The sequence below is a fragment of the Oreochromis niloticus genome, linkage group LG3, assembly GCF_001858045.2.
Source record: "Oreochromis niloticus isolate F11D_XX linkage group LG3, O_niloticus_UMD_NMBU, whole genome shotgun sequence".
In the NCBI taxonomy this organism is placed as follows: Eukaryota; Metazoa; Chordata; class Actinopteri; order Cichliformes; family Cichlidae; genus Oreochromis; species Oreochromis niloticus.
The window spans coordinates 20,701,956-20,728,341 of NC_031967.2; the positions used below are offsets into that span (position 1 = coordinate 20,701,956).

General features: G+C 40.0%; 2 protein-coding genes and 1 long non-coding RNA gene across 3 annotated transcripts in view; 1 reads left to right on the plus strand and 2 right to left on the minus strand.

Annotated features, from left to right (window-relative positions):
• LOC112846491 (uncharacterized) overlaps positions 1-564 on the plus strand; it is a 161,832-nt gene extending 161,268 nt beyond the window's left edge. Inside the window, exon 3 of the long non-coding RNA XR_003219487.1 lies at positions 520-564. This is a non-coding gene — a long non-coding RNA (uncharacterized LOC112846491). The remainder of the gene's footprint in view (positions 1-519) is intronic.
• LOC109196528 (leukocyte immunoglobulin-like receptor subfamily B member 3A) overlaps positions 1-3,795 on the minus strand; it is a 122,303-nt gene extending 118,508 nt beyond the window's left edge. The window contains exons 1-3 of the mRNA XM_025906000.1: positions 3,495-3,795; positions 3,126-3,158; positions 625-690 (exon numbers count right to left, since the gene is read on the minus strand). Of these exons, the coding sequence (XP_025761785.1) occupies positions 625-690; positions 3,126-3,158; positions 3,495-3,531 (136 nt within the window). The 5' untranslated portion in view covers positions 3,532-3,795. The remainder of the gene's footprint in view (positions 1-624; positions 691-3,125; positions 3,159-3,494) is intronic.
• Positions 1-26,386, minus strand: part of LOC109198185 (low affinity immunoglobulin gamma Fc region receptor II-b) — a 997,390-nt gene that overhangs the window by 218,875 nt on the left and 752,129 nt on the right. The window contains exons 7-9 of the mRNA XM_025906008.1: positions 25,661-25,708; positions 24,877-24,892; positions 17,013-17,104 (exon numbers count right to left, since the gene is read on the minus strand). Coding sequence (XP_025761793.1) covers positions 17,013-17,104; positions 24,877-24,892; positions 25,661-25,708 — 156 coding nt within the window. The remainder of the gene's footprint in view (positions 1-17,012; positions 17,105-24,876; positions 24,893-25,660; positions 25,709-26,386) is intronic.

The window sequence follows — 26,386 nt, forward strand, 5'->3', positions numbered from 1 at the left end:
GGAAGCCAAATAACTTAAATAAAACTGAATTTTACTACCCAAATCGTCTAAAAATGAAAATACATACAAAGAATCAAAACGTAAAACTAGAAATAAATAAACTGTCAATAGCAACAACTAAGAGATGAACACACGTGAGTGTTCACAAAGACTGAGAAGACACAGCAGGACAATTTAAACATGAAAGAAAACAAACCTTCAAATTAAAGAGGAAATAATTTTTTAAAAAACTAAACAAACAGACGAGGAAGAAGCACTCAGACTAAAATGATGAAAGACTCTTGTGTATGTGAAGCCTTTTTCATTTATGACTTTAACAACTTTTAGAGGTTTTTTTCAAGAGGACACTGAGGCAGACAGCACACCATGACACTATAAATAACAGAGTAAAAATTCATAATAAGTGATTATTATGACTTAATAATAATCAGATTAGAGTTACCTGCATTTACCCTAAACTCATCACGCTGTGCTGTAATAAATTAGATTGATCCTCCAGTTCATTTTGAGGATTTTGAGAACTCCAAGAGTTAATACAAAAAAGGACACTAAGGCAGTCAGCACACATGCTAATATAACTGACATAATCTGCACTACATACACTCCTGCTGCAATCAGCTGTACCTGAGGTTCGTTGCTCTTTGGACTGATATCCCGATTCATCAGCATCTTGTGAATCATAACTGTGATCTGTGAGGATGGACAGATAAATACTCATGAAAAGGAAATTAGTCAGTTTCAAGGCAACAAACTCTAGTAAATATAAAGTTTGTGTATCGGCTGAGTGAAACATCTGCTCACATGGTTGCACTCTTGATATGATCATTTTAATATTTTAACCAATAAATTCAGTGGAGTGTGAGCTGTATAATTTAAAATATTTTGTCCCTCAGGTTATTCCTGAAATATAGTTTGTTTCAAGTTTGTTATATGACGGGTCACATTTATTCATCCGCTTCTTCCTGGTCTGTCCATGTCAAAGTCCGCCATCTAGTGGTTAAATGGAGGAAGTGCCGAGTAATAATGGCTAGAGCGGGAAGGTGGTTGCTCCGTGTCTGTGATAGTTCTGCATCTGTTGCTCTTAAGAAGGGATAAAGTGTAAGTTTGGGCAGATGATGGATTGTTTCTACATATTAGTGCTCTGTCCTTCTTGTGGGTCTGTGACGTTTGTTACATTACTACTGTAAGCTAACTGTTTGTGCTTTGTTTTGCCTGTTAGCATAAAACATGTCAGCATGTGGTTCTCCCTACATTACTTGACAGGCTTTATCCATTTATTGTTAATAGGGTTGCCAACCGTCCCTTGAAAAACGGAATCGTCACGTATTTAGAAACAAAAGTACACGTCCCGTATTGAGCTGAAAAGGGACGCACTTTGTCCTGTAATACAGTGAGAATCAAAAGTAGTCTATAAATGTTAATGGAATTAACACTTTGTTTGAAAACATAATTCCCAGCCCCTCTCTTGCTCTGTGACCAATGCGCTGACAGCACACTTACGCACAAGTATGACAATTCAGATGACCACTTATCTCACTGGTCGAGGAAAGGTCGCTTGCGGAGAAAATACCGGAAGACAACAGATGACCACAACAAGAAGCAAGGCCAACAGGGAAACAAACGCCGACACTGCGATGCAAGTCTCGGACGACAGTACACCTTAGACCAGCAATGTTTGTTCCCCTCCGAGGAAGAAAAAAAATGCTGCAAAAGTACTGGGAGGAATGGGAAAAGGAAAACACCTGGCTGGAAAAAGTGCGCGATTACACCTATAAAGCGCACTGCACTGTGTGCCGGCGCACTTTTTCCATAGGCCACGGTGGACTGACTGACATCAAGCAGCATGCTTCTAGTGGTGGGCACATGAAGAAAATGAGGGGCGTGAAAGCTTGGGGAACCCTTAACCAATTTGTTGTCCACCAGGCAGAAGCAGATATGGTATGTAAACATTGTTTTTTTTTTAATAATTGTTTTTTAATATGGGCATGTGCAATGAATATAAGATAAGATAAGAAGAACTTTATTTATCCCGAGGGAAATTCTTTTGTCACACACACGCTCAGTGCAGCAAGAGAGACGGAGGAACAGAGTAATAAGATGTACAATATTTACAATAGAATACAAGTATACAGTAATATACAGTAGCATAGTGCAAAATATATCAACGCTATGTGGCCAGAAGTGTGATAATATGATTTATTTTGTGTAATAAACAACTGCAAGGATAGATGATTACAACAAATAGATGACTAATACATAAAAGTGATACATAGATGAATAATGATGATGAGTTATGATGCGTAATCATGGGAACAAGCGGGTTTACAAACGGGAGCAGCTGATTAGCATTAGAAAAGCTGAAATAATACCTCAACTGAAGCCAATTGCACTAAATGCACTAAATGTGCACTGTTACAAGAATGTTTTTTGTGCTATTGTTTTCTATTAATTTATATAATTTTAAGTTAAGCAGGACAGAGTTCTTTTAAAGAAAGATTTACTTATATTCTCAAAAGTTAAGCATGACAGGCTTCTCATTAAGAAAGAGACCTATTTTATTGTGTTAATGTTGTCATTTTGCGCTAAAAAATAAATGACTAAATGATCATTTGTTTCCCATGTGTTCATATCACAAAGAATATGCATCTACTTAAATCAACTTCAAGTCAAATGGTTAATTAATAATTTAACACACAAAAAAAAGAGCTAAAAAAATTCACCACACTGGGAAGGGTGAAGACAATCGGGTCGCCCGGCCCTGGCCACGAGGTGTCCCTTATTTATTGTTCAGGGAGTTGGCAACCCTAATTGTTAATGTTATGATCTTGCATTGGTCATGTGACATCTGTGCATCTACACTGAGATTAAATGTACCTGCTCTGTTTTGTTGTTACAGTTTTACAGAATGAAAGTGGTACAAATGGTACATCAGTAAAAGCTCTGAAGAACGCCACAGTCTCCACATGGAGCGCTTACTGAAGCCATTTATGTTTAACTGCACAGGCTGAATAGAAGCATTCAGCCTGTGCAGAAGATAACATGTAAACACAGGGAGGATATTATTGAGCACATTATAGGAGATAACAGCTACTTATATTAACAGGAAGAAAATAATAATTTCTTACCTTCAGCATTTCCACAGATGACAGTACTGAGCACTAAAATAATGAATAAAACATCATCAGACATTTTACAACTGACAAGATCAAAACAAAAACAAATTAAGACATTATTAAAGACAAACAGTATTAACCAGTAATCTGTTTGTCAATAAAATAAAATAAACATAAAAAGTCTGTTGTAACACAGTGTGTAACTATAAGTGATGCAAAAAGCAGCAGTGTATCAAACATTTAAGCACTTAAAGAATCACAAGTCTGCTTTGTTCCAGCTCTCAGGTAAACAGGTTAAAGCAGTGACACACTGTAATTCTCACAGATCAGAAACATTTTCATTAATCGCTGCCATTCAAACAATGTCAGACGTGTACTTACAGAAAAAGCCCATCATGCAGAGCAAAGAGTGCCCCATCGTCACATCCAGCCTGCTGCACTCTGATCCACAGATAATCAAACAGTTTTACTTTGCAGATAAAGAGAAGTTGTGTTTAACATAGACATGACAAGAGTTTTTCTACAGGCTCTTCTTCTGATTGGTCTCTCTGTGCTTCCTGCCCTTTCACACAAAACTCAAACAGCTCCTGTAGCTTTGACCGCAGCAGTTGGTTGACATGTTTATATTTCCTGTCCACTGCAAACATAGAAGCTTGTTTCTTGTGTTGTGTTGTTTCCTTTCTCTATAATATACAAAGCTGTTGTGTTGCTTCATGTAAGTATGTTTTGCCCTTTTGGGGGATTTTTTGGGTGCAATATCCTTTATTATTTGTCTCCTGGCAGGTCTCTGCAGACTGGGAGTCACTGAGAGTGAATATACCAAAACAGCTTTTCTACTTTGGTGCCTGTATTTTCAGTAAAGCCTTTTTAAATTTGATTTTTTCTCCTTTTGATTGTTTAACAGATGAATTAAAGTTAATTCTTACTTTAGGCTGCTTTAAAATGTCTTTATTTTACTTGACTCTTAGCTGAAACATCATCATGCAGTACTATAGTGAAAAGGCTCCTTTGACCTCAGACCTGTGAAAGTTTCCACCTTGTGGTTAAATTCTGGTTTTAAGTTTGATGGAGACCCAAACACAGGAAATGACTCAGTGTGTGGCTGAAGTGAGACTAAAGACCTTTATGTTTCACCAACTAAAGAACAATTAAATTCATAGATAAATGTATTATGTGTTGTCATTTCAAAGTAAAGCAGGAACTCATTTATTCTGCAGACTGTTCTTTGTCTTGCTTTGACATGTATGTACAGATGCACACTGACCTTAGCCTCTGACTACATGTAAACACAATAAAACAAACTGATGATGTGAAATAATGATTGAAACACTGTAATAATGATGTTTGTGTTGAACACCACATGTTACCAACCAAGATCATGTGATTGTGTTCAGAGTCAGTTCAAAAAGCAGACCCACATGCTAAATGGTTCTTATACAGCACTTTTTCTACTCTTCTGAGCGCTTCACACAACTTGTGCATTCACCCAAGCTCTTTTTTTTTTTTTTTTAGTGTTTTCTGACAAACACACACACACACTCATACTCCGATGGATGCCTCGGAGAGCAATTTGGGGTTAGTATCTTGCCCAAGGATATGTGATAAGGAGACTAGGGGAAACCAGGAATTGAACCAATAACCCTCTGATCAGTAGATGAGCTGCTCTACCGCCTGAGCTACAGCCACCCATGCAAAGCAGGACTCAGATTACCAAACAAAGGTGACCTTTATTATGAAGCTGATAGTTTCAGGCCTCAATGGTAACAAATGAAGAAAACTGAGTTACAGATAACTGATCACAGGAACACAGAGACTTACCTGTGGGTCATCACAAAATCTTCCATATGTCTCTATCAAGATCACAAAAGTTACAACCTACACTTTCCAGTCAACATAAATAAATGACTGAGACTTAAACACTGTGTGATTCCACAGACGTTAATCTGTCTGTCCAAATGATTCAGTGATGTGTGGACTAATAGATCAGAAGATACTGTGGTGTATTACCTACAACATGACTGTAGACGGATCTTATCATGATTATTCCTGAAAGACTTTTACCTTTATTTTTACTCATGTTGCCATAGTAACTTTAACTCTTTCATAGCATTTCTATTTCTCTTTGCTATTTGGGCTGATTGGGACCTGATGAATGTAAAAACAAAGAATTACTTTTTACTTGATTTTGCAGTACAAGGGCCTGATATCCACATATGGGGACATTCGTTTGAAAATTCGATAGAACAGTGGCAGTAAAATGTCCTCGTGAGTGGATATCAGGTCCTTGTAGAGCAAAATTTAGTATTGTGGTCTAGACAAGCCAAAATGTGATGTCCACATATGTGGACGCCACCGGTTAAATCTCGAAATCATGCTGAGAAAATGCACAAAGCATTGCAACAAACCACTATTGAACTGTTCACTTATAACTGGACCAAACTTCCAGTTCCTCTTTACACTTACTGAGGTTTGATAACAAGAATAAGACAGCACCACATTCACACCAGAGTTTTTGAAGTGTTTTAGAGCAGTGGGTTGATGTGGATGGTTGTTTGTCCTTGTATATCATGTGCATGTGATCACAGCCCTGGGCCCTGTCCTCAGGCCTACGTCTTCCTTCTGCTCTCTTTCAGGTGCTGTTTGTTTTCTGTGTCGTTTCCTCTTTTTTCTTTTTTAAATCTCTTTCCTTCTTCTAATTTCTTCTTCCTAATCTGACCTCCCCACCTGTCAGCTCTGACACTGTTACAGTAAAGACGTGTAATTGTTTTTATTTTACTTCATTACCTGCAAATAGTTAATGTAGCAGTTAAAGCACAGTTTCTATAATGAATTGTTCTTCCTCATTTTAACTCTGCAGGCTGATGAAGAAAACAACTAAAGATCATTGAGGTTTGTTTCAGTGCAGAGATGGTGCAGATAAGACTGCAGCTCTGTGTGAACTTGCAGTTATACAAATAACAATGTTTACACAATATTTTCCATCATTCACGTCTTTTTGAGAAGTGATCCTTCCTGTCACAGTCTGATCTACAGGTCAGAGTTTAAACACTTTCTGCATATGTTCATGGTCTCAATCATTAAACTTTTACATCTTACTGACATGTTAATATTATAAAGTATTGTCCTCATCAGGGTATGAAGAGCACAATAAAGTGCAGTGTGCTTTAGGACCTTATGTTTGCTGGATACTGATGGCTTAAAATAAGACACTGCTACACAAAACTGTTGGCTCAAACCACAGGCTGCATTTCCTCTTTTCTATGTGGCTGAGATGAAAATGAGGTCGTTCAGTAGATTAAAAATAAACCTGTGGCAGAACAGACAGTAACCACCAACAACCCTTCACACACATATCGGCACTGTAGCTATTCTGTATTGTCATTTTTGCGGTTTGATCTTAATGTCTTTAAATTTAATGCAGAAACTGATGTCATGGTCCTCCAGTCCTCTCTGACTTCCTGTCAGTGCTGTTGTTGTTCCTCTCTCTCTCCTGCTGTCCTCTCCACCTGGGTGGTGCACCACTCCGGGTTTCTGCCTTTGGCCAAAGCAACTGCTGCTCATCATCCTCATCCGATGCTTAAGGTGGTGGCTGAGCTGTAGTCTTTCCTGGATTGTTGTACTTACCTTAGTTAGTGTAACCATGGTTCTCACAGTATCTCTTGCTTCCTTTGTCGTGTTTCTGATTTGGATGTGTTTCCCTTCCCTGGATTCCCTGGAGCTCACTTTCCCTTCACCATTGTATAAAGCACCTGGTGTCACTTCTGTAAATAAAGTCACTTATTATGAACATTCAGAGTCCAGCATTTGATGCTCAACATCTCATCAAGTTTTCAAGTTGTTGAGTTTGACACTGTGTATTTGGACACGTGTTGGCAGTGCTGCCTAAAACAGTGCAGTGTAATAACAGTGAACAGTGAAGGGACAGTTTATAAAAAGATCAAATTAATTTTGAGCAGAAATGAGTTCAGCTTATTTGTGCGGCTTTTACAACAGTTCTTGGTTCTCATGTGGCCTCTCAGGAAAATGAGTTGCCAACCCTGTTTCAGAGGGTCTCTGTGCCACAGCAACGACCCAACATCACACCTACACCATCGCTGACAAAAGGAACCAAATGATCTGTGAGGTGCAGAGCAGGTCATCTACTTATTGGAAGGTCGATGGTCGATCCCTGTTTGCTCCAGTCTGCATGCCAAATAACCTCGAGCAAGATACTAACCGCACGTTGCTGTCAGATGCATCCATTGGAGTATGAATGTGGTGAATGTTAGTTACAGATGATCTCACACACCACCTCAACATAGTATAGTATAGCAGGTATGGCTTTATAGATTAGCCTGTAAGCCTTTGTATACACACACAAACAACAACAAAGTAAAAAATCAACAACATAATGTAGTGTTTGGGATTTCTGAGGTCCCTCAGAGGTTCAGCAGTGCTGGGAATAGTGGGAGTGTTAATGGGAGGTGCTTGGGTAATAAAAGGCCATGCAGCAGGTGTAGTAGGCCTCTTTGTCTCAGTCTTAGTTTTAAAAACTTGTGTTAATGAAGTACCAGCAGACTTATTATAGTTTTTTTAAGTTATAGTTTAATAAGAATCATTTTGGACCAATCAGCATTAAAGTCAGTTTGGCTCCTCACAATTCAGCTCTGAGCCTGAAGGACTGAAAAGAAACCATTTAAACTTTCATGGCTGCAGAAAAAGATTCAGTGACTTTGTGATTTTTTCCTTATTTTCCAACAAAGACCCAAAGTTCAAATGTGGCCTCAGACATTTTCACGTATCTCAACTCTGTTTAAGATGCTGACACAATGTGGACAAATGTGCTTTTGGGCAGGTTTGTGCACTACAAATGCTTTTATCATGGCAAATCATGTAAGTAATAGTAATACTGTTTCATCTTTGTGTCGGTTATTCCAGTAAGTTTTTTTTTATTCATCATTTCTATGAGGAAAACAAGAAGGGGAAATGTTTTGACATTAAAGTGGCAAATTTATGAGAAAAAAGTGTCTCTTTAGTGCTGAACTGCCGTCACCTGCAGTAACTGATACTCAATGTCTCATTTACAACAGAGACCTGTTTCAGACTGTTAAGAGATTTTTACATTTACTTACTTTGATAACTTTTATTTTGCTTAAGTATAATTTCTTGTGAGAACATGATGTGCCTGCAACCTACAGATTAAGGAACAGAAGCATGTGTGAGGAAGTTACAAAGTCACACACTCTCAGGCAGAGACAGTTCCAACCTGAAGCTGATATGACAAAAGATACTAGTTCCTCTTGTCTTATGGATAACGGCCACTCATGCGATAACCATATATAGAGATGTTTTTCTATTACATATGCTCCACCTAGAGATGCTGTGTAATCTATTCTCTGCTATAAAATAAAGAACGGACTGAGGCTCTGTGCGACTTGCCTGTGTCTTGCCACGCAGTAAGCTTCGCCCATGTACATGCCATAAATTGAGTTTGTGTTTCTTGCTTCTCTAAGGTTTTTTCCTTTGACACAGACAAACATAAAAATTACAACAGCATGTTTGTGATATCAGTGTTGTTACCTGTGTATTGTATAAGAAATGATATGCTCACTCATACGAACAATCACCGATCATTTTAATCCTGTAAGGCACAGGTGTCGAACTCCAGGCCTCGAGGGCCGGTGTCCTGCAGGTTTTAGATGTGTTCTTGAGCCAACACAGCTGATTTAAATGGCTAAATGACCTCCTCAACATGTCTTGAAGTTCTCCAGAGGCCTGGTAATGAACTAATCATTTGATTCAGGTGTGTTGGCCCAGGGTGTTATCTAAAACCTGCAGGACACCGGCCCTTGAGGCCTGGAGTTCGACACCCCTGCTGTAAGGAGACAAAAGTGATCCAGAGGAAACGTTTTAAGTGCACTGACGTCTGCTGCATCAGCAGTAAGATTATTTCTAAACTATTGAACCTAAAATCTTCCAGATTTAAGACGAGGATCATTTCAGAGGCTTAACTGTTGCAAACAGTCAAAACTCAACATATGATTAAATGATTTGTTGACACATATTTGATTATTTTTTTAACCTTTTCCTCTATGACTTTACTTTGTTTTTACTCGGCCCAGAAACAAAAGTAGGCTAAATAAATAACTTGAAAATTTTGCAGTAAGAAAGTAGAAACAAAACACTTTTATTTAAAAAAGTAGGCTCGATTTGAAAAAAGATTGCTATGGTTACTGCAGGATGCTGCTTATAAGTTTGCTTAGAGGCATGAAAAACAAACACCAAAGAACAACAATGTCAGCTCTTTCAAACAACAAGGATTTTATTTCTCACAGTTTTACTGACAAACTGAATTTATATAATTTATTAGGCAAGAGAATTTAAACAAAAACAAAGTCAAGCAATAAATGTTGTAATGAATGAAAAAACATTTTCCCACATATAAGATAAAACAGTAAAGAATGGAGGGTTTTATAACACATATTTAAAGGGTTGCAGTGACATATTTCTAGGATCTAATCCAGCTCATTACCAAAACTGTCTTTGAATAATTTTACAGAGAGCAGCAGAAAAACAGAACAACAGAACCAAAGATTTTACAAAAACATCAGATGATGTCAGGAAACAGACCAGTTTACTGTTCTTTAGTATAATACTGTATAGGGGAAAATTCTGAATGCATAGTTGTTATTAGGGCTGTCACAAATAAATATTTTGATAGTCGACTAGTCACACATTAATTTTTTTATGCATCAATTGGACATAAAACGTACAGCTTATTGCATCAGCATGCGTCTGCTCTTATATAACTATCATTAGCTTACAGCTTGAAGTGTTTAAGGTAAGTGCTAACTAAAAATAAAGACAAGATCATAGTGCCATGTGAAGGCTGTGTGCAGGCAGGAAAAGGACCCAAAATGCACACTGACGGAAGCAAAAGGTGAACTAAATACAGCTTTAATGCTGGACGACAAAACAGAAAACTGGCTGAACTAAAATACAAAATAAACTTACGCAGGAAGACAGGACACACAACATGAATGCGGACAGATCGCAACACTGACACAGGGAAACACAAGGCTTAAATACACAGAGGGAGCAGTCAGGGAATGGGTAACAGGAGGGAAACACAGCTGGGGCAAACCAGGCCTAATGAAACAGGGGAAGCAAAACCAGACACATTAACATAAGAAAATGGTAAATGGCCTGTATTTATATAGCGCTTTTCTGGTCCCTAAGGACCCCAAAGCGCTTTACATATCCAGTCATTCACCCATTCACACACACATTCACACACTGGTGATGGTAAGCTATGTTGTAGCCACAGCCACCCTGGGGCGCACTGACAGAGGCGAGGCTGCCGGACACTGGCGCCACCGGGCCCTCTGACCACCACCAGTAGGCAACGGGTGAAGTGTCTTGCCCAAGGACACAACGACCGAGACTGTCCAAGCTGGGGCTCGAACTGGAAAGACAATATAAAAAGACAAGGTCCTTCAAAGTAAAACAGGAAACATAACACAGAGACGCAGACTTGACACAGGGAGACAGCAACTATGGAACAGAACAGAACCCAGAAGGCACAACTCTGACAAAGAAACCAAAAGACTAGAAATGATAAATAAAGGCAAAAACCAAAGTACTATAATAATGAAAACTCAAAACTCTGGGTCAATGACCCAGGCACACCAACACATAGTTCGAGACAAACCAAAAACAAGGAGCCAGAGACCAACAGCACTGAGGACTAGTCCATGAAAGGCGCAGGGGCCCAGGCAACGGTCTCGAAAAGGTTCAGGGTGCCGGCCTGGAGGTCGACAGCACAACAGTTCAAAACATTTTAGGTCAGGAGGCCAACCGTGCGAAAAGCAACGGCGGCGACGCTGAAGGCCGGACAGGACGAGGTGAGGCAGGACCAGACGGTGTGGCTGAACGGGCCCCTCGGACCCTCCAGTAGTAACAGGCGGCTGAGTAAATGACTGAGGGGGTAACGGTGACTGAGGAGGTAACGGAGCTGGTGACTGAGCTGATAGGTGAGCTAATGTTCGAGCTATGGATAGAAGTTTAAGATGTATTGACTGTTGTAATGATGGTAGTAATGGTGGGTGAGGTGCTGGATGAGCAGATGGCTGAGCTAGGTTTTCTGAGCCTACGGAACCTGAAGAAAACTGCTGGACGGGCCCACCTGAGCCTCCAGCGGGGTCAGAAACAGGTGCAGGGGCCTGCTGGGCACTAGCTGCTCCCACCCGCGGAGTAGGTACGGGTGCAGAGGTAGGCTGTGTCCTGGCTAGCCTCACCCTGGGAACCGGAACAGGCACCGGCGACGGCTGGGCAGCTGCTGTCCCTACCGGAAGAACAGGTACGGGTGCAGGGACTAGCAGAGCTTCAGCCGGCCTGGGAACTGGAGCAGGGATCAACTGGGCCCTAGCCCCCCTCACCTGAGGAACTGGGTGTATGGGATGGCTGGACCACAGCTGCCCTGAGAGCAGGAGCACAGGGAGGCAAAGGAGCAGGCTCAATGAAAACCAGCTCAGCTACAATAGGTGTCGACCCTTTTCCACCACGTTTAACAGTCTCTGTTTTGGCAGAAACGGGCTTCCATAAAACACTTGTTTTACAACATTTGTAAGTTATCTAAGTGACTTACTGTATATGTCATGCTTAACCTGAGTAGTGAAAGACTGCGGGGGTTTTGAAAACGTGAGCCTCGACCTCCCAGTCAGCTAAGGAGCTGGTGGGTAACAGACGTCTCTGAAAACGTCGGAGCACGTTTGTAATGTCTTGATAAATCGAGCAGATATTTGAAGTTTACACTGCAACATTCTCGACTGAAAATATCTTAAACACTTATTTTGTGACCCAGAAAGAGTAATATTAAAACAAATAGGTGCTGCCATTTTTGGAAACTGGAATTGTCTGGCTATGAATTCTGGGTTAGGTTGGGCCACAAAGAATACACCTGACCCATCCTTCCAATCTAGGGAAAATACACATTTGGAGGAGTCTTCGAAGTTGGACAGTCTTCGTTGCGTTGCTGTAACGTAATCGGCCTACAAAGGATGCAGCCCCTGAGTTTGGACACAGCTACGATACTGGAGACGGCTTCTTCTTCTTTGGCGTTTAATGCTAGTTGATGTGATCGTGACTAGTCAACGAATCGTGGCAACCCCAGTTGTTATTATGGGATGACTCTACACAGGTTTAGCTGAGAGGTCGGTGACAGAAAGTGATTATAGGGTTGTAGCTTACACCGTCCCGATCATTGTGTTCTTATTTCTTAGAGCAAAAGAAGTGTCAGTCTGGACAAATGAACAGAAAAACTAAACAGAGGCAGATTTTGTTGGAATTGATATTTTTTATATTGTCATTTGTGCTAAAATATATAGATATATAATCATCGCCTTTATGTGTCCTAATATGGCTTCATTATGAAGAAAAAGCCAGACAGTCAGAGGATTTATTTTCAACCTTCTACTATTTCCTTTATCTGTGTCTGTGCTGACAAAATGTGCTTTCTTTATTTAGAGTGCAGCTTAGTCCAGAGATGAGCTATGTTATACATTAGGAAAGCACCAGGTTCTGTTTCTTTATAAGTGCAAGACTTCACACCTTTAAATGTTTGTTTGAGACATGACCTCTTACAAGTTCCTGTTTTTATAGGCGCTTATTTCTGCTTTTCTGCATACCTCATACACACGGTTTAAGTTCACTGAAAGATCGCATGTCTATGTATGGTATAGCTGGAAACACACACATGCACATGCACCTACATACACACACACACACACACACAGGCGTATACATTGCTCACACACACATGCTTGCCTTAAAACTGTCACGTGGTTAACTGAATTATGTGTAACCTCTGTTGTCAATAAAAGAGTGAAGCGGACACAGAGGAGTTGGAGTTGCTTGGACAGGTGAGTCGCAGCAGTGCTCTCCAATGCTCCCCCTGCAAGTAAAATGTACACTGGTGTCTGTGTGGTTGCTTTCAGTAACAGGTTCTGTTTACCAGCAGGGTTGACTTAAACCCAACAGATTTATTCTGGAAAAATCAAAACAAGCAAAGAAAGTTTTTCTCAGCAAACAGCAGCAAGTTAAAAGCTAAAAGGAGCAACGTAAGAATCTGAGGAGGAGTTTGATCAGTAAGCAGAGAAGAAGGTCTCAGAAGTTAAAGCAGTTTGACATCTGGACAGAAGAAAACAGAATACAGACAACAGAGGACAGAGAGACAGTCTTGACTTTAGATAACTGAGCAGAAATTGAGTGACTCTGAACAGAAGAGGAGAAAATCAGACGTCTGAGAAAAAGTCTGAGCAGAAAACTGAGAATACATTATTCTAAAAGACAGTTTGACAACTTATCAGAGGAGAATTTATTTTTCAAAAGTGCAAAACAACCTGTTTTGACTCTAATTGATGTATTTTTTATTATTGTAAAGCATTTCTAAAACCAGTAAGACTGAGATTTTATCCACTTCTGTCTGTAGTTTTGTGTCATGGTCACAAGTCTGTGAATATAAAGTGAGTGTAATCTCTAAGAGTTCAAACTTAAGTGCAAATTAAAATATTTTGATGCAAATAAAACCATCAGAAATGTTTACATGAACCAAATCACAAAAAACTGGAAGATGGAAAACATGTAAAACAATCAGTTACTGAGCAGAGTTATTGTGTGGAAATGTCACATCAGGTGTTCAGCATTAAAGGGGACATGAAACACTACATGTATCAATGCTAATGTACATCATGGAGCCCAGCTCTCAAAAACTGACACAGATGTAACTCTGACTGTGAAGCTTCATTTAAGAAATAAGTGCTTAAAGTTATAAAAACATGTTCAGCGCCATCTTCTGTCAGTACAGAGCATCACATCACCAGGTCAGTTGGTTAGTTTCAGTCAAAAGACTCACATCAGTTTATGTTAAGTAACTAATAGCAGAACCAATAACTCAGTGAAAATAAGGACACTAAAACTAAACATCAGTTTAATGGGGTCACTGTTGTGCTGCTCTCAGCTGCAACAATGAGTTTTATGTTAAAACTGAGGATATACTCTCTGCTTTCACCGTCTGTCTCTTTAGCAGTAAGTGGTTCTGCGTTGTTTGGCCAGCTGCACTGACACAGGAAAATCCAGCTGTTAGCTGTAATGTTCAGGTCTGTGAAGCACTTTATGAACGAGGACTTCATGAAGGAGAATCTGTTTGACATGTTTTGTGAACTTTAAGTTCTTATTTCTTAAATCTGGTTTCACAGACAGTTACATCTGAGTCAGTGTTTGAGAGCAGGGCTCTAAGATGTAAATTATTGTTCATACATGTGGTGTTTTTAATGTCCACTATAAAGGACAAATATAATTTCATGCATTTGAACCTGTTTTACATACAAGAACATGTTTGAGTTAATATTGAACTATTTTTCACATAGAACCACTTAACAGTGTCCCAGCTGTAGATCTTCTGTCGTGAGCTGAGAAAAGAAGTGTTTCTATAATCTGCTGCAGAGGACTGTGGAAATGTTTGCTGCATAAATCAGCAGCTACAAACACTGAGAACCTGCCTGGATATCAGCATAAGGACGTGTGTGAGGGGTCACTGGCTGCCCCTCATGCCTGTCCCACCTGTGTTGGAGAACAATAAAGTTTATTATAAAAGCATTGTCTCCCCTTGATGCAAAGTGAAGTTCTGTTTTGTGTTTGAGTCTTTACAGGTGTGTAATGTTACTGTACCTTATAGGCTTTGTGTAGAAGGTGCAGACAGACTCTGTATCTGTGTGGACGAGGAAATCATCTGATTTTACTTTCATGCAAACATCTGGCCTCAGACACATAACTTATCATTTGTAATTTGTTCTGTGTTGTAAAGATGATTTTTTATTTTTTTTTTGCAAAACATGTGAAGCTGAAACACTTCTCTATCTTCTTCTTCTGTATCAGTAAAAATCATTAACAGCTCACCTGGGATACTTGAAACAATGGTGTGTTTTGTACGGTGATGCTGTTACTCGACTAAATGAAACTGACAGTGACTTGAAAAAGTATTCATACCCTTTGAATGTTTACACATTTTGTCACCTTAAAACCGCCAACTTAAATGTTTTTACTGGGATGTTCTGTGATAGACCAACACAAGTAGTGCATAACTGTGAAGTGGTATGAAAATGATACATAGTTTTTCAAAATTTTAAGCAAATAAAACTCTGAAAAGTGTGGCGTGCATTTGTTTTCAACCCACCTTCGTCAATACTTTGTAGAGACACCGCTCGCTGCATTTACAGCTGCAAGTCTTTACCAGCTTTGCACATCTACAGACTGAAATGTTTGCCAATTATTTGTTGCAAAATGGCTCAAGCTCAGCCAGACTGTGAACAGCAATTTTCAAGTCTTGCCACAGATGCTCAATGGGATTTAGGTCTGGACTTTGACTGAGCCATTCTAACACAAGAATATTCTTTGATCTAAACCAGGGGTAGGCTGGTGTCCTGCAGGGTTTAGATATCACCCTGGGTTTGCAGTTGTAGCATGCTTTTTCCATTTTTGGATGATGGATTGAACAATACTCCTTGAGATGTTTAAAGCTTGGGATATTTTTTTATTACCTAACCCTGCTTTAAACTTATCTCCAACTTTATACCTGACCTGTCTGCTGAGTTCCTTGATCTTCATGATGCTGTTTGTTCACTAATGTTCTCTAACAAACCACTGAGGCCGTCACAGAGCAGCTAAATAGGTGACTTCTGAAGGTAATTGAATGCACTGGATTTTAATGAGGGATATCAGAGTACAGGTGGCTGAAAACAAATGCACGCCACACTTTTCAGATTTTTATTTGTTTAAAATTTTGAAAATCATCTATCATTTTCATACCAGTTCATAATTATGTGCTATGTTGTATTGGTCTATCACAGAAAATCTCAATTTAAAAAAGGTGTCAAAATGTGTAGAAGTTCAACAGGTATTAATACTTTTTCAAGGTACTGTAAGCTCAGGCTTTGTTCAGGTTAATCAGAAATGTCCAAGTTTGACAAGTTTAATATTGAAGGAAGTAATTAGAGTAAAATACAGCTTTATTATCCACTTAGCTTTGGTCCAGACTAATAATTGGTTCTTAGCGCAGTGGCACTTTGATATCACTGTAATGTGTTGTCATGCTAATAATGCCAGTAATAGATTACTTTGGCTTGCACAGCAAACATGTAGCTTACAAAGAACGATGAATATATGTTTTTATTCTTCATTTGTTTGGTGTTTAAATGTTTTGCAATCTCACTAAATACACAGATTTAAAAAGATGAAATGAACAAAATAATACATTTGAATAAATGTCCTGTGTTTCCTAACATGAGAAAAATGCCGCGGGACCTAATTCATATTAATAAGCCCACCCAAAATTAATTTCATACTAATTAAAAAACTTTCCAAACCAGGTTTTCTTTTTATAAAATTAACTTTGGTGTACTCACTCTTAGTTCTAAGATCTTTAAACTCAATAAGAGAGGAGGTGATGTCATCATATTCATCTGAACCTGAAATGTTCATATTTATATTTACAGGATTGTAAAAACATTTCACATGAAAATATATTCATTAAATCAAAAACAAGTTTCATCTCTAACTGCTCTGTGATTTTCAGCACATATACTGTACCATTTCTGTTCTTCACTTGTGTGACTGATTCATAGACGTCAGCAGTACCTAAAGAAAAAAACAAGCCAGGCTCACATTAATCATTTTATTACAGTTACACTAAAGATCAGAGCAAAAACAGAAACACTGTGTGAGTCAAAACCAGGACTGTAAGATCTTTAAATGCTCTTTGAAAAGCTGCTGAACACAAACTGAACCTGAGAAATGTTTGTGTTAATGGAGGTTTAATAAAAGTCAATATTAATAATAATAATAAAGATCAGTTTAAATGCTGACCATGTTGAAGAGAGCCGTACACATGAGTTTCATTCTGGTTGACTCCATGATTTGTGGAGGAGCCCGGACTGTGACTCTCAGACTGGATCGACCTAAAACATCAAATAAACACAATTGTCATGGTCCTCGGTCTTTTGATGCAGCAGTTTGTGTTTTTCATTATTATGATCTTGTGTTTGTTCTGATTGTGTACTGGGGTTTAGACTTTTCATTTCCTAGAGTTTGGTTTCTGTGTTTCCTCTGGTTAGTGTCTGTACCGTGTCTCTGTGCATTTCCTGTTTTATTGTGAAGGTCGTGTCTTCTGTTAGTGTGTTCAGTTTATGTTTCCCCGTCTCATCAGGTCAGTTTGGTTCAGCTGTGTCTTCCTCCTGTTTGCTATTCCACGTTTCCCTCTGTGTGTATTTATAGTGTGTGTCCTCGTGTGTTTGTTGCTGGTTCGTCTGTGTTCTTTCTCTGCATCATTCTGTGTCGTCCCCGCGTCTCCCTGCATCGCCATTTAAGGTTTCAGGTTTGTTTTTTTTAGTATTTTCCAGTTTAGGTAGTGATGGGTAGATGAGGCCTCGTGAAGCGTTTCGGCACATTCCCCAAACTGCATCGACACTGTGTTGCTGTTTTGCTCCATACTGACACCTGCTGGACCTGAAGTATCATTGCAGGCAACTTACTTGAGACTCACAACAGACACTGAATCAATGACCTAGTCATACTTGTATACACTGTAAGGTATTGTACTTTCCATGGAATCATTTTATATCTTTTATATTGCAAATATTGTAGACATCTTTAAAATATATTGTGAATGACATTAAGTGAAAATTAAAATGAAAGTATTGTGAATGTAATATTACCCATTTGACTCAGAGTTTATTATAAAATTCTATTCAGAAAAATAGGTTTATCCAATGTTTTTGCATTCAGTCTATTGCGTTTTTTTTTAATTTTTTTTACACCATTTCCCCAGCTTTGGAAAACTCACAGGCACAGATGAAGCTGGGGTACATAAAAACTGTAAAGCCAGGTGGAAAAGGTTCAGATAAGATGTCTTCCTATTCCCCCAGTACGTTAAAGGATCCTCTGATCTTGGAATGTTTCTCTCCGACACTCTCCACAATACTGAGGGGTTGGCAGTCCTTTATAATAAAACTCAGGACTGCCTGGTCCAGAACAGTCTTGCTTGATTTGAAAATAATAAAACACACATTAATAAAAAAAAAAGATGATAAAGCCATTCAGTGTCTATATAGGCCTACCAGTGTTCATTCTGGGTGTGTTTGTCTCCTCATTTTCATGTTTGGCTCTGTAATGCCTAAACACTGAGGAGGTGCTTTTGTTTGTGTAAGAAACGCAGAGCAGATGCGACATTTAACCTGCATAAAATGAAATAAATAATTTACACTTCAAGTCACATTGCTGTTTTTCCTGTTCTGATAGATTACACTGAAACAAAGACAGACAAACAGTGACCTTATTTGCACTGAAAAGATCAAAATGATCCCACACAGCAGAAACATTTCTTTTTCTTTCGGGCTCCATTTTGTTTTTGGAGAGATATGTTTTTGTTTTTTTTTAATCTTTGCGAGAGTAATTTTGTGTTTTTTGGTGGCAACTCATTCCGTTGGCAGACACGGATGCGGTACCTTTTAAACACAGTTTGGCGCGTTGGCAATGAGCGATACAGCAGCTGTATCGATCACGTGACTTTTTCTTAAAGCGACGCACGCACCGATACAGGCATCGCTAGGTGAGCTTGATACAAGCGTCGGTGCGACAGTGTTGCTGGACCCATCACTAAGTTTAGGTTTGCTTAGTGTTGTATGTTCACCAGTATGATAATGATGAAGCAGTATATTCAGTTAACGTGGTTTTATTAACCAGCAGAGCAGCAGACAATTTACATGCTTGGACTCAATAACGGAATGCCGCCTATACCACTCAAAACATACACAGACCTACACAGAGGTACGGCAAGCGTATTAGGACAAAATAGCAAACTAACAGCAGGTTGTCTACATCCCCCTTCTTTAGTACATCCCTAACCGGATATAAAGTTTAATGCATGCTAAACAACAATAACCACAGCATTAAAAGGTGACATACGCTGATCCTTAGGAACATTTAAATTTGCAACCAGATGGAAGAAATAAACATGACAAAATATCATTTTGCTGTATAAAGTTAAATATGATTACTACTGAAAATCACCTCAAACAGAATGTTAACTTGAAACGTGGACATCAGTTACTGTTGGATCAAATATCAAACCTGAACAAGTTCTGTGTTTTAACTAGTACCCGATTAATCCCTATATCTTGGATTTGGTTTGCATACACGACCAAAGCGTGTCCTGTAAACACCATCACTCCTGGAAGGTCTTGGAGAATGCAAAACATCAGAAGAGCTCTCAACATGAGTGCTGTCTTTAAACTGTTCTACATCATTGTTTTCACCCACACCCTGCAGTCCATCGTAGTGATGATGATCAGTGTCTTTCTGAACAGTAGCAGGCTTGGACACAGGCAGCATGTGTCTGCGATTTCTCCTGTAAATGTTCCCATCTGACTGTACCAGGTAGGATCTAGGTTCTTTACAAAGTTCCTTCACCACACCTGCGCGGTCATAACCCTGTGGGGTCTGTAACCTCACTACTTGTCCTTCTTCAAGAGGTGGAAGTGGTCGGCTGGATCTGTCATAACAGACCTTCTGAGTCAGTCTCTTGGTGAGTAGTTGGGCTTTCACTCTCCCAGATTCACGGTGTTGCGGTTCGAGCAGTTTGGTTGTGATTGGGAGCGTAGTTCGAGTCTGTCTGGATAGAAGTCGTTCTGCAGGGGAACCCAGGTTCACATCACGTGGAACATTCCTGAGATTCAGCAGGTTGAGAAATACATCAGTGCCATCTCTGTGAGATTTCTCCATCAGTTGTTTAGCACTGCGCACTGCTCTCTCAGCAAGCCGATTGGATTGAGGATACTCTGGACTGCTGGTGACATGTCGAAAGTCCCACTGTGAAGCGAAGTCTTTGAAACGCTGGCTTGTAAACTGCCTTCCATTGTCTGAGATCAGAGTGTGTGGAGCACCATGAACTGAGAAGTGTCTTTTCAACTTCTTGATGACTGTCGCTGATGTCAAATCCTTTAGCAGGTCAATCTCAAACCAGCCTGAGTATGAGTCGACTACTACTAAATAGTGCTGACAGTGCCACTCAAAGATATCTGTAGCCACAGTTGACCAAGGAAGATCTGGAACTTCATGCAGATGAAGGGGCTCTTTTTGTTGATGAGGTTTAGTGCTGTTACACACCGAGCAGGAAGTAACTGTTTGTTCAATATCTCTTGACATGAACGGCCAGAAGACGATCCCCCGTGCTCTCCGCTTGGTAGCTTCTACACCGGGATGTCCTCTGTGCATGATGGTGATGTAGTCTCCTTGCAGTGATTTTGGGATCACGGCTTTGGAACCTTTGAGAATGATGCCATCATCCACAGTCAGCTCATCCCTGAACGGAAAATATGGATGAACTGCCGTGGGAAGGTTGTGGAGTCGTTGTGGCCAACCATGTTTGATGAACGAGCTGAGCGCTTGCAGTGTCTCATCCTGAGCTGTGTGTCCTTTAAGTTCCTCCAGGCGTGAAGAAGAGATGCAGCTCACCGTCATGACATCAAAGTTGTCCTCTTCTTCAGAATGCTGGAAAGTGGATCTGCTGGGAGCACGAGACAGTGTGTCAGCCAGATACATGTGTTTTCCACATTTATATGTGAGGGTGATGTTGTATTTTTGGAGCCTTAACAACATCCTCTGTAATCTGGCTGGTGCGGCATGAATAGGTTTCTTCAGTATCGTGACCAGTGGCTGATGGTCTGTCTCTACGACCACAGGCTTGCCATAAATGTAGTCATGAAACTTTGTACATGCGAAAACAACAGCCAGCAGCTCCTTTTCTATCTGAGCATATCTGGTTTCAGTGTCCGTCAGAGTACGTGAAGCATATGCCACAGGTTGCCCTCCCTGTAAGCAAGCTGCACCAAGACCATACTGTGATGCATCGCATGTTAGTGTCACAGGTTTGCTGACATCATAATATGACAGAACAGGTGGGTTCGACATGTGGTCTTTAAGTGCGTCGAATGCAGTCTGATGCTGTGTGTCCCACATCCACTCGCTGTCCCTGTGTGTGAGCTGTCGCAGGGGAGCTGACAGATGGCTGAAGTTTGGAATGAATTTTCCAAGATAATTGACCATCCCCAGGAACCTCTGCAGGGCTTGGACATCCGTTGGAACTGGCATCTCTTTGATTGCGGCTGTTTTGGAAGGGTCTGCTTTAAGTCCCTCGCTTGTGAAAATGTGTCCGACATAACTGACCTGATTCAGCCGGAATTTGCACTTTAATGGGTTTAGTCGCAGGTTTACTTCTCTGGCACGATCAAGGACTTTTCTCAGGTTGTCGTCATGTTCTTCCACGGTTCTTCCGCCGATGAGTATATCATCAACAATGATGGCACATGGATACCCAGCGAATATCTGGTCCATGGCTCGCTGAAACACCTCGCTGGCAGCATTAAGACCAAAAGGCATTCTGAGAAACCTGTAACGACCAAAACCAGTGCTGAAGGTGGTCAGCATGGATGATTTCTGATCCAATGACACCTGCCAAAAAGAGTTCTTAGCATCCAAAACAGAGAACACAGTAGCATTTGACATTAATGCAGCCACTTCTTCTACTGTGCGCATTGGATGGTGTGGTCTTTTCAGAGCTGTGTTTAAATCTCGAGGATTAATGCATATCCTTATTTCATCTTTGCCTTTCTTGTTGGTGGCTACCATAGAAGACACCCAGTCTGTCGGCTCTGAGACGGGAGTAATGACACCTAATTTCTCCATCCTGTCCAGCTCTGCCTTGACTCTGTCTTTCATGGCCAAAGGGATGCGATGTGCTGGGCGAACAACTGGTTTCACATCTGGATTCAGTGTCATGCGATAGGTGACTGGCAACCTTCCAAGCTCATCAGAAAATAAGTCGCTGTATTCCGTGATAAGCTGTTGTGACAGGTCATCTGTAGACGTACTCAATTGGTGGACGTCATTGCTGAATGATACAAGTCCCATTTCTCTGCATGCACATAGTCCAAGTATTGGCTGAACATCTTCATTAACGACAAAGAATGATAGCACATGTGACTGCCCATGCAGAAAACACTGCAGCTTAATTACACCTGAGGTTTGAATCTTGCTGCCTCCAAATGCTACTAGGTTAACGGACTTGGGGTGTGCTTTCATTTGTTTATATGCTCTTATAATGTTAACCGCTTTCTTGGGAAGCACATTACATTTAGCACCTGTGTCCACTTTCATCTCAACAGGAATCCCATTAATCTGCACGGTGACAAAAACTTCCTCTTTGTGTTCCACATGCACATCAGTCGCATGGATTGCATATTGCAGGTTTATTCCATCAACGTAGAATGTGTCATCTCCGCTGTCATCAGCTTGGTCTGGTTCCACATGATGAACTGACTTTCTGTGTCTTGCTACATTTTGGGTAGGCTGAATGGCTCTGCACCGTTTCTTAAAATGATTCCACTTTTTGCATGCATGACACTGCTGCCCAAAAGCCGGACATTTACTCTTTTTTGCAGCATGAGCACCCCCAGTTAGTACAGTTAGTGATATGCTGTGTTTCAGACCTGTCTCCTTGATTTTTCATTTTATCTCCTCTGTGCTTTCTTGTAAATTTGGGCTGGAGCACATCAACATTTGTTGCAGATTGTTGAGGAAAAGCAAGTGTTTTATTATGCTCTTCAGTCATTTCATGAATCTGGCAGACAGATATGGCTTTTGCTAGTGTTAAATCACTGTCACGCAGTAGCACTTTCCTTAAATTGTCATTGTTGATGCCACAAACTAGTCTGTCTCTTATTAGTTCTTCACTCAGATCACCAAATCTGCAGCTTTTTGCTTTAATCCGTAAATCACTTACATAGGATTCAACAGTCTCACCAGTCCTCTGATTCCACGTGTTGAACTTGTGTCTTTCCATCGTGACGTTGGTTTGTGGGCTGCACATTTCTCTGAATTTCCTTTTGAGGCACTCAGGATCCTCCTTCGATTCTGCAGGAATGAGAACTCGTCCTCCATCGCCGGGCTCTCTCACTTCTGGCGCGTAAACAAAAGACCGCTCCCGTTCTATAGCTTCGGGACCAGAGATGGGCAGTAACGCGTTACTTGTAACGCGTTACTGTAATCTGATTACTTTTTTCAAGTAACGAGTAATGTAAGGGATTACTATTGCAAAAACGGTAATTAGATTACCGTTACTTTCACGTAGGAACGCTGCGTTACTGCGTTACTAAAACCGTGATTTTTTGCGAGAACGTCTCATGACAGTGACGTAAGCGAGTGCGACGTTCGTGACAACAGCTGTGTGCAGATCATAATATATCGAGTGCGGGACAGAGTGTAGCATGCAGCGTTTAAAGCGTGGAAGTACTGACCTTATTTTGAGTTTGATTCCATAAAAGTGACAAAAACATTAGTGTCCGTTGTGCGTGGGAAGAAAACTTCTTTTTACAGCGAAAAACCCCCTAAACTTCCAAGCAAGCACCGAGTGTACTACGACGTAATGTGAAATTCACAGAGAAACTCGCGGATTCTTCCACTGACCGCTGCGGCACACCTGCACCAGGGTAAACCTCCTCCGCCTACCCCAGTCCTGCTTTACAGGTGAAAATAGAGCAACAGGACCGCTAGTCTTTGATTTTATTTATTTTCTGCTGTGTTTTACTTGCATCTATTTGAAAGAGTGAGTGTAAACACAAAAAAATATTTTATTTTATGTGCTGGAATGTGCAGAAAATAGGTTTAAATGTTAAACAAATTTCTTCCAGTCAGAGAATGTTGCATATAATTAAGTTTTTGCTTGATGCATAAAGTTAAAAGATTAAAACTAATAAAACAAGTTTTAAAAAGAGACTTTTCCATTTGATTACATTTTGTATGATGGATTATGCAGAAAAAGTAGAATTGGGCTGAAAGATCTATCGCTTTATCACCTATTCAGGTTGTAAATCGTGTTTTTAAATAGTAACTAAGTAAATGATTACTTTTGAAAATAAGTAATCAGTAAAGTAACGGGATTACTTTTTGGGGGAAGTAATCAGTAATTAGTAACTGATTACTTTTTTCAAGTAACTTGACCAACACTGTTCGGGACCTGCTAAGTTGAGCAATATGTAGGCTTGTGTGCGCGCCGGCTTGTCAGAGTGTGCCGCCGCTATAAAATGTCATACTCTTGCTCAAAAATCCGCCAATTTTCAGCAACATTACCATCGAAGACAAGCGGGTCGGGCCTCCTGAATCCTTCCGCCATGTCGGCTGCAGTCCGGATACAAAAAAAAATGCACCCACAAAATAGACTGGAGACGAAAAAAAAATACCTTCAAATACGAAGTACGTGTTCCGTCGCTTCTGACACCATGTTGTATGTTCACCAGTATGATAATGATGAAGCAGTATATTCAGTTAACGTGGTTTTATTAACCAGCAGAGCAGCAGACAACTTACATGCTAGGACTCAATAACGGAATGCCGCCTATACCACTCAAAACATACACAGACCTACACGGAGGTACGGCAAGCGTATTAGGACAAAATAGCAAACTAACAGCAGGTTAGTTTGCTTAGTTTCCGTCCTTGCCTTTGCTGTTTCTGTTTGTTTCACCACTTTATGAATAAAACTCATTTGCATCTCAGCTGCCTGCATCTTGGGTCCTAATTCTCAGCCTCCAATCATCTGCCACGGCAGACCTGACAACAATAAACTCAAAAGTAACTGATGTTTGTTTAAAATAATAATTAAAAGTATTTTACCAACCTGGTGAAGTAAGAATCTGTAAGATAAGATAAGATAAGAATACTTTATTAATCTCAGAGGAAACTAAGTGGTCACAGTGGCTCAAAGACAGTAAGAACAGTAACTGACTAAACTAAATAATATAATATATCACAAAGTAAGAAGAAAAATGTACACAACACAAAGTAGAGAATTTCAATTTGGATGTAGCAGCTGCAGAAAGCAGCATTTAATCATGCAGTTGATGGATGTTAGTAGCAGCAGGTATAGAGTATTGCACATTAAGATATGTACAGACACCAGTGTGTGCATGTGTGTTTCGATATGACGATGTATGTTGTAGTCTGGCAGCAGCTGGAAGGAAAGATCTCCTAAATCTCTCCTTCACACTGTGGGTGCAGCAGCCTGTCACTGCAGGAGCTGCTCAGTGCTGTCAGAGTGACCTGCATGGGGTGGGAGGTGTTATCTAACAGGGATGACAGCAGAGCCACCATCCTGTCACTGACTACCTCCACTGGGTCATGAGGACGTCCCAGAACAGAGCTGGTCTTCTTCATCAGACTGTTCAGATTCTTTCATTTAAATTATAAGGTTTAAATGTTTCACTGATATTTTGTGTCATCAGATCAGAATGTATGTTTGAATAATTAAAGTGAATGCAGAAAATAAACTCTCTAAAACAGTATCTAATAGTTCAATGTGACATATTTTTATTTACAGGTTTGTAAAAACATGTCACATTGAATTAGTTTCATTAAATCAAAAACAAATTTTATTTCTGTCATTTCCAGCACATATACTGTACCATTTCTGTTTGTCACTTGTGTGACTGATTCATAGACGTCAGCAGTACCTAAAGAAAAAAAACAAGCCAGGCTCACATTAATCATTTTATTACAGTTACACTAAAGATCAGAGCAAAAACAGAAACACTGTGTGAGTCAAAACCAGGACTGTAAGATCTTTAAATGTTCTTTGAAAAGCTGCTGAACACAAACTGAACCTGATAAATGTTCATGTTAATGGAGGTTTAATAAAAGTCAATATTAATAATAATAATAAAGATCAGTTTAAATACTGACCATAATGAGGAGAGTCGTACACATGAGTTTCATCCTGGTTGACTCCATGATTTGTGGAGGAGCCCGGACTGTGACTCTCAGACTGGATCGACCTAAAACAGGAAATAAACACAATAAACTCAAAAGTAACTGATGTTTGTTTAAAATAATAATAAAAAGTATTTTACCAACCTGGTGAAGCAGGAATCTGTGAAAGAGACAAATGTTATTACACATGTTTGTCATGTATAAATTGTTCCACTGATATTTAGTGTCATGAGATCAGAATACATGTATATGTGTGAATAATTAAAGTGTATGTAGTAAATAAACTCTGTAATACAGCATGAAAAGAAGAGGCTCTTACACTTGGACTGTCTGCAGCGATACAACAAGAGCAGGAGAATAATAATGAGAGAGACTCCACAAACCAGTCCAACCATCAACCACACAGGAGATGAACTGCGTCC